Here is a 13362-nt window from a genome sequence, read left to right on the forward strand (position 1 = left end):
GATGATCTTAACCCTAAATCACCTCCCAAAGACTCCACCCCTCAATGCCAATGTCAGATTGAGTTTTCACTCTTAATCCCATCGCAACCATTTCGCACATGAATTATGGGGGGTTGCACATTCAAACCATAGCACAAGGCAAACAAAACAGTTACTGTCTTGTGTATTTGTACCTTGTATGATGTTTTGTTATGGTTTCTTTCTTTTTGAAAGATTTATTTTTCATTTTATTTATTATCATTATTCTTCAATTTTAACCACAGAGAGACAGAGAAAGAGAAAGAGAGAGTGAGAAAGCAAGCCACCAGGTTAAGGAGTTGAACCATGGCCAACCAAGGCCAGCGCCTCAACCACCACACCACCTGCTGGCCCCCTGTTATGGTTTCTAATGATTTCTCTTGCTGTCTACCAAGGAAAACCTCCTCCTGAGGTGCTCATTGCCCTGTGGTCTCCATTACATGGAAAAGCACATCACGCTTCACATAGACATGGCAGTGGGTAGTGCGTCTCATTCCATCCACTTACTCACTAATGAGTACGTACTCGGCACCTGCTATATGCCAGGCCCTCTCATTCTCACATGAAAAACCCATCACTTTCCTCACACCCAACACACATCATCTCTCCCTTCTCTTAACCTCAATGACTCCTTTGCTGTCCTGTTATATCATGTATTTTTCTTTCCGATATTTAGATTCACAAAACATCTTATTTTTCTTAAGAGACTGGGAGCTCCTTTACCGTGGCTTCTCTGGATACCTCCAGACCCTATATAGATATAGACATTCTATAAATACTGAAAGGAATCAGTTGAGTAAATAAACATCTAGGGGACCAAAAGACTAAATAATGGCATTATAAGGATAGAGGAAAGAATCAGTTTTCCCTACTACACTCAGCAATTGACAAGGAACCCTTCTGCCACCCCACATACCAAGCAGTTCTGCAGAGGATCCTGCAGGGGACATGAGCGGGGTGTCCTCTAATTCCAACCAGTTCTGACACTGTCTACCTGGAGCTGGCCTCAGATTCCACAGCTTGAGGGCTTGTCCCATCAGAATGCCCTCCGTCCTCACACTGGGGTCAATGATTTTGCTAAGTGGCTTGCCAAGTTCATGGAAACACCTCACTTAAATGTACCTATTTGTTAAAAATAATACTTAAGATGATACAGATAAACAGCCAGACAGCAGAGACACACAGGGTTTGACATGGGAGAAGGAGCACAGAGCATCCATGCTTCTCAGGTTCTCACATGTGCAGTTATCCAGACGCGCCCTGAACCCTGGCTGCGGGGAAGGGCTTCATGATTGATTAAATCATATTGGTGGTCCGTTTAACCAGCAGTCCCACTTCTCTCCCAAGAGTTTAGTGACCAGCCCCCTCCGGAAGTTATGTGGGGGCCTCCAGCCACCAGTCATCTCAGGATGCCAAAGACACTCTTTTCATTCCAGAGATTCCAAGGTTCAGAAACTGTATGTCAGGGACCAGCACAAAGACAAAAATAGATATCACAATGTCACAGGTATCAGTACAATTTCCTCTAGATTCAAAGTTAACCGGAGTTATTCTTTCTTTAATTTAATCAGAAAGACTGGTGGTGAAGGTGCTGCATTCCCACATGGCTACCACAGTTCAAGTCCCAGACCCAGTAGCTTGAAAATCACAGCAGCCACATGTATGTACCTGCCCAAAATCCTGAGAAGATAATTGAGAAGGGATTGCAACATGGTCATCTTCCCTGGGAGTGATTCTCACTTTCCCTCTCTCCATCTCTCTCGGTATCTCTGACAAGTGCATGCATCCTATAGCAAAATCCTAAAAATAAAACAATAGATTACAGTCTGACCCCATAGCCTAGTGGTTAAGGGAGGCAGATCCTGCACAGACAACTATGGTTGGAATCCCAGGCCTAGAGACTTAGAAAACATGGGCACATGGGCACATGTGCTCAAAATCCCAACAGAATTGAGAAATGGAAGAGGAGGAATGGTGGCATGACCACACTCCACTAGGGTGTTCTTTCTCCCTCTCTTTCTTTCTGTTTCTGTCTTTACCTGGTGATTACTTACTCATGTCCTGTGTCGATAAAAATCATAGTAATATGTTCCAATTATTTTACTACAGATAGATAGAGAAAATTCTTATGAGAACCCATAATATCTGGGCTAGCAGTTGATATGGTGGTTAAGGCACTGGACTCCCACATGGCCGACCACTCCCACATGGCTGATCCCTGTTCGAGTCCCGGACCTGGTGGGACCTGGTGGCTTACTGTCTCACTTTATTTTTCTCTCTCTCTCTATTTCTCTCCCTCTGTGTGTGTGTGTCTCTCTCTGGTGAATTATAATAATAAAAATCTCCCTCTGTGTGTGTGTTTCTCTCTGGTGAATTATAATAATAAAAACGATAAATAAATAAATAAAATAACATTTAAAAGAACCCATAAGATTTTGAAGTCCATATAGGCAACCCACAACATCTTAATCCTTTCTCATCATTCCACTCCTACTCCTTGGCTCCGTGTGTGGGGTTTCACAAAGCTACTTCATTGGGAAGGCTAAACAGTCAATAGGAAACTATAAAACAGGACGATCTATTTAAAAAGCAGAAACCATAGACTTGGAAATGAAAGAAACCATGTTTTCAGCCAGCTGTGATGGCCAAGTAGTAACACAATGCTGTAACACAATGCTGGCCTTGCTGGCTCCCAGGTGTGCCTCCCCAGGTCTCCCTGTCCACACCAGGTACACGCACGTGCACACGCAAGCCCACAGACCTGACTCTCTGAGGCTGGAGGTAGGATTGTGGCATGAAGACTGTGTTGGGGTGCCTCTCTTTCTCCCCTTTCTTTCTTTCTCCCTCTCTCTTTCTGTCTCCCTCTCTCATGGGAAAAATAAATCGACTGAAACAAACAAGGTTTTCATAACTCAGAAAACACAGAGGGAGTAGATGGTGGTACAGCAGTATCCTGCTAGGCTGACTGTATGGGAAGACTCCAGGTTCACATCTGGATACCTACCCGAGTGTGCTGAGCATGTGTGCCCCTAATCCAGGACTGACTGATGCTGGTAGGGGGGTCATAGCATCAGGACCCTGTTGAGATTACTGTCTCTGTGTCTCACACTCATAAAAGAAAGAAATGAATAAACTTGGCTTTTTAATTTGAGGGAATATTTGAACAAGATTCCATTGAAACCAAAGGTAGGAATAATAGCATATGGGAGAAAGGAAGCTAAGGAAAAGAGTTGTACAATAATTTGAGGAATCATAATCTCTTAATTTTGCATAGGGCAATAAAACGAGTAAGTATGCTTACTCCAGTGCACATTCACCCAGCTGGCTAGGACTGAATCATGTTCTAGCTTCCAATTCAAAGCTCCTTCATGAAAGGACAGTTTTCATGCTATTGAAAGTGTAGGCTGAGAATTACTCTTAAGAACCAATGCCTTAGCATCTGCATGCATGAGAACAGTTTAGGAAGTTTCTTTATTTTGAAGCAACTTTGTGTTTGAGTACGGTTATCATTAGGCTTATGTAACTAATATTTGTCAGGGCCGCCCACGTGCTTTCAGGATATAAATACTTCTCCCTCCACTAAACTGTCAGCATCTGTATAATTTTCAAAGTACAGAAAAGCAAAACAGTACAACTTTATCTACCAGTGACTTCTGAGCTCTATTTTTCAGATTGTTCTCTTTTGTAACAAGGAAAAAGAGGGAGAACAGCTCAGGGGTTCAGAGCCAGGATTTTAGATGTAATTAGGTGGGATTTTGTTTTTCCTCTTCCATCTGTAAAATTTCAGTTGGGGACAAAGGACCCCTTTTTATATACAGGTCTGAAGTTGCAAGCCTATAGTAAAAAAAAAAAAAAAAAAAAAAGCCAATGTTTTCTCACTTGCTCCATTGCAAATCTGTCTTCTTTGCCCTTCCCCTCTGCCACGTTATTCTAGAAAACTTCTCGGTAAAATGCAGGAGCATAACCAACAAGACTACCTCTGCTTCCTTAGGGTCATAAGTAGCACTTTCTCTTTGAAGCTGACAGTTTTAAAATTTCTTTGTTTCTAACTACCTTTTATTTTTTAAACTATGAGAAGGGCAGGGAGAGAAGGGAAGAAAAACAATAGGTAGAGTGAAGGCTTGCTGTGAAGGAAATGGAAAAAAGTTGTCATACATTAAAGGGATACTTTCAACACAGAAGTAAGAGCCAAATTTCACTTAGTTTGAGGCAGATAAAACATGGCGCCCCCTGGGAGGAGGCAGGGGGAGGTGAGGTGGTGAAGGAGTCGGTGGTGCCCTACGGAGGAAGCAAAAGCTGAGGGGTATAAATGCCCTATAGCAACGAAAGTCCTCCAACTCCTGCCTAACGGGTATGATTAATTCTACATCACACTCAATTTGTAAAAAGAGCTCTTGGAAAAAAATTAGGACAGTTTGCTTGTGCAAACTGTCAAAATGATGAATGAAATAGGTGTGTATGAATGGGAAAGGAGGGGGGAGAGTGCTGACATAAATATATTGGCTTACACATTTCGGTCCCCTAATATCACAGCCATGTGGACAAACCAAGAGAACTGCCAACCAGAAGGTTTGGTTCATTTTCTTAACTGCATATGCAATCTTCAGACTATGATAAAAAAGGATTATAGAAAAGCTGAGATAATCTAATTTCTTCATAAATGGTCTTCCTTCATCAGCTCAATAATATGTAACGGTGATAATGGGTATTTATAGTGTGTCCCATGCAAAATGGCCTTTGGGTTCTCAGCCTAATATAATAAACAGATAATTCAAATAAAAAGACAGGATGGGCTAGTGGGAACCAGGGAGAGAGCATGAGAGACAAAAATCCATACTCAGATATATTAATAAAATAAAGGAGGGTCTGTTCTCTTTTTCTAATGAATGAAAAATGCATTTAATTTAATCGGTTGAGTTTGAGAAATTATTTACTTTCACTTTCCCTCACACTGGAGCTCGGGCTACTCCCGGAATTGATCAACTGTACTCACCAGCAAGGGTGTTTAATCATTTGAGCTGGGGAGTGTGGGGCAGCACTCACTGCTTCTAGAGAAATGTAGGCTGCTCATCTCTCATCAGGTGACCTCCAGAGACTTCGGTACCTGACTAGACCTTTCCATTGCCCTGTGGGGAGGTAACCAGTATTAAGATTTTTAATATCTTGCTTTATTGGCCATATGCACCATGCATGACTACAATCCTCTTGCAAATGATTCAAAGAAAATATATTAATAGTCAAATATCTCTCTTCAGTCATCTTCCTCTTCAAACTAACCACCTCTACCACTTTGCATCCCAACGGGTATACCTCTGAACAGTTGAGTGTATCTCTTCCATTCCCTTCTCCTGTATTTACATACAGCATCTATGCACATGTGGAGGAGGTCATTTTTTACAGATGTGTGCGTGTGTGTGTGCACACGTGTGTGTTATGTGTGGAGAGAGGAATGCCATTTGTTTCCTTTCTGTTTTACATCATAACATGGCTTGCTGCACCTTTTCTACCAACACGTAGTGATCTGTTTCATTTCATCTGGTGCCTTCAGAGTGTTCTATAATGTGACTAGCCCACAATTTATTTAATTGTCCTACTACTCATGCATGTTTCAGTTATCAAAAAAAAAAGCATATTCACTGTAATTAGAGCAAATGAAGGCACAAAGAAGGTCAGGACTTGGCCTCAGAAAAAGCAGCACTGGCCATGAAAGGGTTAACAAAAAAAAAGGTGTTTATGCAAAAAGTCTTATAGACGAAGATTGATTGACACAACCTGGTCTAATCTTTTAATAGGTAGCCAGGGAAACGGCAATTGTATTCATTTAAAACTAGAAGTTTTGTATATTCAGAAGGTTTATCATTAAGAAAAAACATATTTCTTCTTACACTTCTTCTCTTATGTTATTGTATTCATTCAGGATAACCTTGACAACACAACAATAAAATAAAAGAAAAAAAAAAAGCATATTCACTGTAATTAGAGCAAATGAAGGCACAAAGAAGGTCAGGACTTGGCCTCAGAAAAAGCAGCACTGGCCATGAAAGGGTTAACAAAAAAAAAGGTGTTTATGCAAAAAGTCTTATAGAAAAAGAAGATTGATTGACACAACCTGGTCTAATCTTTTAATAGGTAGCCAGGGAAACGGCAATTGTATTCATTTAAAACTAGAAGTTTTGTATATTCAGAAGGTTTATCATTAAGAAAAAACATATTTCTTCTTACACTTCTTCTCTTATGTTATTGTATTCATTCAGGATAACCTTGACAACACAACAATAAAATAAAAGCCAGGAGAGGACTAGCGGCCAGTTATTGAGCAGGGAGTGTGTTTTCTAAATGCCAGTCGCAGTCTTTATCTTTTCTGGAGAAAAGTCCTCGTTTAGAAAATACTTATAATTCCCTCTCTGCAGCATCTCCATCACCCTGCTGAGTCGAAGCTTCTGTTTTTTCCATTATTTCTTCCATACAATGTGGGGAGACAGAGGCACGCTGCCAGGAGGCAGTTCTCTCTGAAGCCCACTCATTTTATTTTCTGGATGCATTTATCAAAACTTAGCACAGGCCAAAAGCTGTGCTCAGTAGGTTGAGGGTATGTGAGAGGCCTGGGTTCGTTTCTCAGCCCAACTTAGAAGTCTGGGTGGCGGCATTCATGTGTGTTCCTGGTGACTGGGGAGGCTGAGGCTTTAAAATAAAAACTATTTAGACAGGCCCAGTTTCCTGCGGGCTCCAGAACGCCTTGCCCTGGTGCACACGTGCTACTGAAGGGAAGCCCAGGCCTTGGGGAGCACGGACATGTGATGGGTGCACGTAGGGATGAGGGGACAGCACCGTGTTGTCACTCAGACCCTAGCCCTCTGCAAGTGGGCAGGCCGAAATTGGTCTGGCCATTAGTGATCTGGGACCAATGTTATGGCCAAGGCCCATGCCAGGCCACGTGCACTCTGACCCCCAACCCCGTTACACAGTCGCTGAGAGAGCATTCACTCTCTCTACAAGAATGTGTGCAATGAGGGAACCAGCAGTTAGCGTAATGGCTATGTCGCTGGACTCCCACGTAGTCGACAGCGGTTCGCATCCTGGACCCAGTGGCTTAAAACTCACGCCAGGTGCGTGTGCATGTGTGCTCAAGATCCCGAGAGGAGAATGGAGGAGAAGGGATTGCGGCATGACCATCCCCTCTGGGGGGTGATTTCTCGCTTTCTGTCTCTATGCCTCTCTCTGTCTAGAGAGTGCACACGCCCTATAGTGAAAACCTCTCAAAAATAAATAAATAAATAAATAAATAAAAGAATGTGTGCAATGAGACCTGTGAAAGAAAAAAAAATGGCCATCATTATAAAAATTCAGAACTTTTATTATTTTACTGAAGATGACTTTGGTTTTTTTTTATGTAACTTGAAGTATTTGGGGCCTCTCCTCTCAGCTATAGGATTCTGAAAGCCATGCTTTATACAGGCAACTGATTTTAGGGTTGTTTTATTTTTGGAGACGAAGGAGGGGTGAGTGTTGAGAAGCACAGGTCACAACGATGGGGCCTATTGTTTGAGATTCTTGTTCTGCCATTGACCAGGTCCCTTCTGCTGGGCGAAAAGCAGAGGTGGGACTGTTATGTTTGTTCAAAGTGAGTGTCCCCCACCATCAGAAAGATGAAAGAGAGTCAAAGAAACACTCTTTTCTTCTGTTCAAAGTCTCTTTTTTTCCTTTCTGCCTGAAGCACTTGTACTGAGCCTATCCATTTTCCCCCGTAGTCTCTGGCACCAAAGCTGCCCAGTGTCACCTGTAAGTCAATTATGGAAGGAGAAACACACAAAGCCATTACAAGGAAGCAAAAAGTATAAAGGCCTGGCAAACCCTGAACGCTGACACTCAGCTATGCCACGAGAAAGGAAGGATAGGAAGGGTTTCTATTTGAAAGGGTAAAGGTTGGTGCAGGAGGAAGCTAAGATGCGGGCAGTTTCCAAGAAAGCATGATTGGGACGGCATTTGAAATTTAAAAAGAAAAAGATATTTGAAATTTCCAAATAGCATATATGCTTGCTAGAGAGAGAAAGAGAGGGAGAAAGTGTCCTCAGTAGAGCATTGTCACCCCACAGTCCCTTCACTTCCATTTCTCCATCCTGTTGGGATTATGGGGCACACACGCACATGCATCTGCCGTGTTTTTCAAACTGCCAGGACTGAGAGTCAAACCATTGTCAGCCATGTGGGATCCAGCTCCCTCAACCTGGAAAAGAAGTTTTAAAGCAGCTGTTTGAGTTTATTAATCATATGTGAATGTACTGTAAGCATGTTCCTTACAAAGGGGGAAACAGAGAGACAAAGCAGTGATGCTTGTTCTGTGCCCAATGCCCCCCTCAGTGTTCTGAGATATAACTGCCTACCAAGGGCAGGAAGGAAAGGAGGTGTGCAGAGGGACTCCGCATTGAAATCAGTCCATGGGGGCTGGCCAGGTCTGGTTGAAGGCTCTGGACACCCACATGACCGACCACGGTTTGAGTCTCAGACCTGGCGGCTTACTTTCTCATTTTCTTTCTCTTTCTCTCTATCTATCTCTCTGTCACTCACTCAGTACCTCTCTGGTCAAATTAAAATAAGTAAGTAAATTAATAAAGTTAAATAAAATAATTCTTTTAAAAAAATCTTTAAATAAAAAAGAAAGAAATCAGTCGGTGGTTCCCCATCTCCACCAGGATCAAAGCAAGGCAAACTGAGGGCTAAAGCACTCAAAGAAGAATTCAGACCAGGTGCTATGCAAAGCAAAAAAAAAAAAAAAAGAGACCCTCTCCAACACAGGGTATAAAATCAGCCTCCTGACTGGCCTCCTCCCTCTTCACTTCCCCCAGTCTATTCCCAACATAACAGCCAGAGAGACCCTTCCTTTACCTCAGATCATGATACCCTCTGCTCAACACCCTCCAGGGCCTCCCCATCTCACTGAAGATCGAGGCAACCCCAGCACCCCCCAACATCTAGACCTGTCCCGGACCTGCCCTCTTGTTCACTTCCTGCTGCTCAGCCTCTGCCCCGCAGCCCCTGCCACACTGGCCTCCCGGCTAAAGACAGGTTCCACTCAGGGCCTCTGCACTCTGGTTCCTGCTGTCTGTGAAGTTCTCCTGTTTGCTCTACCAGGTCTTCGTTCCAATGTCCCCTTGTCAATGCAGACTCCCTTGACCATTCAACATCACAGTGCAGCACTTCCCAGCCTTGTGTTTCTGCACGGCATTCCACCCCCATCTGACAGGGTCTGTATCTCATGTGCGCTCACTAGAAAGAGAGAGACAGAGAGATAAAAAGCAAGAAATCCCGCCCCCCCGCCCAGGGTAAATGACCACACCACAGTCCTTTCTCCTCTCAAGATCTTGGGCATACACACATAAGCACCTGGCATGAGTTTAAGCCACCAGGTCCAGGACTCAAACCGCAGTTGGTTACATGGGAGTCCAGCGATACAGTCATTATGCCAACTGCTGGTCCCAAGGGACTATTTCTGTCTCTCTTGTTCACTTCTATAACTTCAGTGTGGAGAATAGTTTGGACATAACAAAAACATCCACCCCTTATTTGTTGAGGCAGTGGATGAACAAGATACCCCTACTGGTGGGGGATTCATGGGGCCTTCACCAGAGGGAAACACTGGCTCCATCCCACCCTTGTCTGGAAGGGATTTGTCCCGGTAATCTCAGAAAGAGAGAGGTACTCCTTTAGTAGGGTCATCATGCTTAGGGAATGAGGGGATTCATATCTCAAGTGGGGCCAGCTTCATAGAGCAGCAGTTGGGTGCTTCACAGAGGAAGTCAGATCCTACATGGCCAACCAGGGTTCAAGTCCCAGCCCCGTTAGCTTAAATAACACCAGTTTGGGATTCTGGCAGGTTGGAGAATTGAAAGAAAAGGATTGCGGCATGACCAGGCTCCGTTGGGGTGTGTACTTTTCCCCTTTCCTCTCATGCATGAATATGCACCCTTTAGTATTAAAAATGAATAAATAAAAAAGTTAAAAGTTGTTTTAAAAATATATTTAGGAGCCAGCAAATGCTGTCGTGGTTAAGGGGCTGGACCTCCGCAGGGCTGACCGCGGTTCAAGTCCCAGACTCAGCAACGCGAACCATGTCAGGCACTTGTGCATGCATGCCCAAAATCCCAAGAGGAGAATAGAGAAGGGATTGCAGTGTGGCCATCACCGCTAGGAGATGATTTCTCACTTTTCCTCTCTCTGTCTCTCTTTCTCCATCAAGCACATGCACCCTATGCCAAAAACCTAAGAAAAATAAATATTTACATATAGAAATATAATCTACATATTTAATATATTTTATACATATTTATCTTAAATGTCTTTCTCAACAGGTGCTATCCACCAAATATGCAGGATCTAACCTTTGAGAGAAAAGGTCTTATTGCCCGTTGTCCTCTTCCTGACAGTTAATCTTACAATTTTCTATATAAATCTAAAGAGAACATGCAAACTATTTAGCCTTTAAATATACTCTGTGATTCTTTTACTCATGAATTTAATCTATCAAGTAAATCTCATCATATCTGATTATACGATCCTGAGCATGTAACCTAGCTGGGAGAGAGGAGAAAAGTGTCTCTGACCACTGCAGAGACACTTCCAGGTGGAAAATATACCAGGCAGCCCTGGCACTGAGACCAGCCCTTACAGATATTGCTCAGCCGTCATGTCTTTGTGGGAAAATGCAAGAAAGAGCTGTGGGCAACAGGGAGTAGCAATATGGAAAAATTAGAAAAATTAATAGATTTACCTCCTGTGGTTTCTTCCAGATACAATTACCTGAAACTCTAAGCACAAAACCTAAGCCTTTGTTTTAGCGTTCTCAAACTTCTTCTTGTCATATGCTATTTGTTCAATATGGAGAGTTTAAAAAAAAAAATTCTTCCTAGACATAATTTCATTTACAGAGGTTGGCACACAGGTGCACTCCACCAGCAGCTTTCTTGGATCCTGATCTATCTTGCTGAGAGGAAATTTCTGGCCTGTGTGGTTTGATTCTGCAATTACCATAATCTCCACTCTCCAGAGGCTGAGGCGGTGGAGTGGATTACTGCCCAAGCCTTCGGGGTCTCTGGAGAAGAGAGTTCAAATCCCGAGCTTAGGTCATAAGGAAAGATGAAGGGGGTTGGTCTCGTGGTTTATCCCCCTTTGGGAGCTGTGAAAGGCACAGCTAGTTATGATTATTAATCTTGTTCAGAAGAAGCCCAGTCAGAAATGTGGCGTGTTGATCCTCACCCAGAGACGCTGGCAAGACTCACACGTTCCTGCCTGTCTGAATTCACTCTGGTCTTTTGCAAACACGTGAATTGTTTCAGAAGAAATTAGTCACTTCGTGTGACTGTTGGTTCACTGGCAGAGGAAAGCATGTTATTTTGCAGAAATGCCCAAGTTCAAATAACTTAAAGGGAGACGAAGTAGCCTGCGAGTATCAGCACATTATGCAAAGAGGGGCGGTTCAGTTCTCTCACCTTCTTTCTTGACAGGTGTATTTCTACTGGATTTGCCGAGACGCAAGGGCTTTCGAGTGGTTTGCTGATCTCTTACTCTCGCTGGAAACACGGATGAGTGAGCGAGGGAAAATTCACTTGCTGAGTTATCGTATATTTCTTACTGGCTGGGATGAAAATCAGGTATAGATAGGACTCAGAATAAGCAATATTGCCTAACTCATCTAATAATAGAGCAACGAGAATGGGAACGCATTTAGTAATGAGCTATACGGTTACCCAGTAGCATAAAAGAATTACTTACATGTTCTTACAGATGAAAGGAGAATAAAATAAAACCAAATGAGAAAAAACGAATTAAGCTGTAACAGTGAAAAAACCTGCAGTGAACTTGCTGAGTAATAAAATAGGGGGGAAGCAGGTCGGATGATGGAAGACAATCTGGGAGTGGGAAATCCAAATAAATTTGCATTTGTCGTTTTAAGAGTGACATCAGACACATGTTGTTGATTGGCCATATTATCTTCTCGAGTTCCTAATTGATTCTAATTTTATGCTTTGAGCTGTTCAGAGTTAGAAAAAATCCCTAGGGGTGCACATTCGACATTTTGTATTGTAAAGTATATGAATATCTACAGAAAATAATTATTACAAAGACATGATGTGTCTAGAGATTTTTTTCTTTAGTTGTTCTTAGAAATTGTGTGCATGTATGTTTATTTACCTAAGATCAAGATGACCTGTTTTGGCAGGTGTTGTGCAGTATATTACAACAATGTAATATTAAGACTGAGTTTACTAAAAATCTGTAACAAAATATTGACTGTGGTAGCATTTCAACGCTGATAATATTGAATGATGAGTATTACGTTTTAATCCATTTTAACTCCTCAAATATGGGTGTTAACAATGACGTGATTTCTAGGATACAAAATGTATATTCTAATCGGCACCTCTGTAGCGACTATTATTAATACATACTTTTAAGGAAAGTGTATTTGATCAAAGAAGATTTACATTAATCACTAAATGTATAAATGAATGCACACGCATACACACACACACACACACACACACACACCGGTCCTAGAGAACATCACTGTAATGTAATTCTGCTTCTACAAATGAATAAGACTTTACTTGAAATTCACTAGCTTAATGAATTTTTATAGTCTTATTGGCAGTCCTCCTTAAATATTTAATCCTCTGGGATAATTTGAAATGTGCGTTTCTTGGGAACTAGGCTTGAACCATCTTAATGAATTATATACTGTTAATTATGTTTTCCAAACAAACATTTTCCTTATTCAAGTGGGATTTTTGACTGATGATCCATTTGGTGGAGTACAGACAGGGCTTGTGCCTTTTGCTTTCTAGTATAAGGCTGGCTTTCTTCTCCTGAAGTGAATGGATTCCAAGTGCACACCGAGGCATTCTCTGTCATTTGGGAGTTTCAGGACTCAGGTTCTCAGAGCTGAGAACTGAAGTTGATTCTGTGGCAACACAACCCTGCCCCTCTAACCTCTGAATATGCTATAAAATATACTTTTTTTGTAAGTACAAGTAAATTAAAATGGAATTCTTTAGTTTTTGCCATGACAGGTTGATCATCTTTTTGGACTCCCAAATTCCAGTGAAGAAATCACTAATCTTGGGACCAGCAGATGGCATAATGGTTACATTGTTGAATGCCCACATAGTCTATTGTGGTTCGAGGCCCAGACCAGGCGGCTTAAAACTCACGCTAGACGCATGTGTGTACATGCCCAAAATTCAAATGGAAGAGAAGGAATTGCAGCATGGCCATCCTTCCTGGGGAGTGATTTCTCACTTTCTCTTTCTGTCTCTCTCTGTCTCTCCAGTGAGTGCACGTACCCTATAG

General features: G+C 42.3%; 1 protein-coding gene across 1 annotated transcript in view; it reads left to right on the top strand.

The window, feature by feature from the left end:
- NOX3 (NADPH oxidase 3) overlaps window positions 1-13362 on the top strand; it is a 67184-nt gene that overhangs the window by 38758 nt on the left and 15064 nt on the right. Inside the window, exon 11 of the mRNA XM_006139976.1 lies at window positions 11517-11663. Within this exon, the coding sequence (XP_006140038.1) occupies window positions 11517-11663 (147 nt within the window). The remainder of the gene's footprint in view (window positions 1-11516; window positions 11664-13362) is intronic.

This window comes from Tupaia chinensis, unplaced genomic scaffold, assembly GCF_000334495.1.
Source record: "Tupaia chinensis unplaced genomic scaffold, TupChi_1.0 Scaffold000014_1, whole genome shotgun sequence".
In the NCBI taxonomy this organism is placed as follows: domain Eukaryota; kingdom Metazoa; phylum Chordata; class Mammalia; order Scandentia; family Tupaiidae; genus Tupaia; species Tupaia belangeri.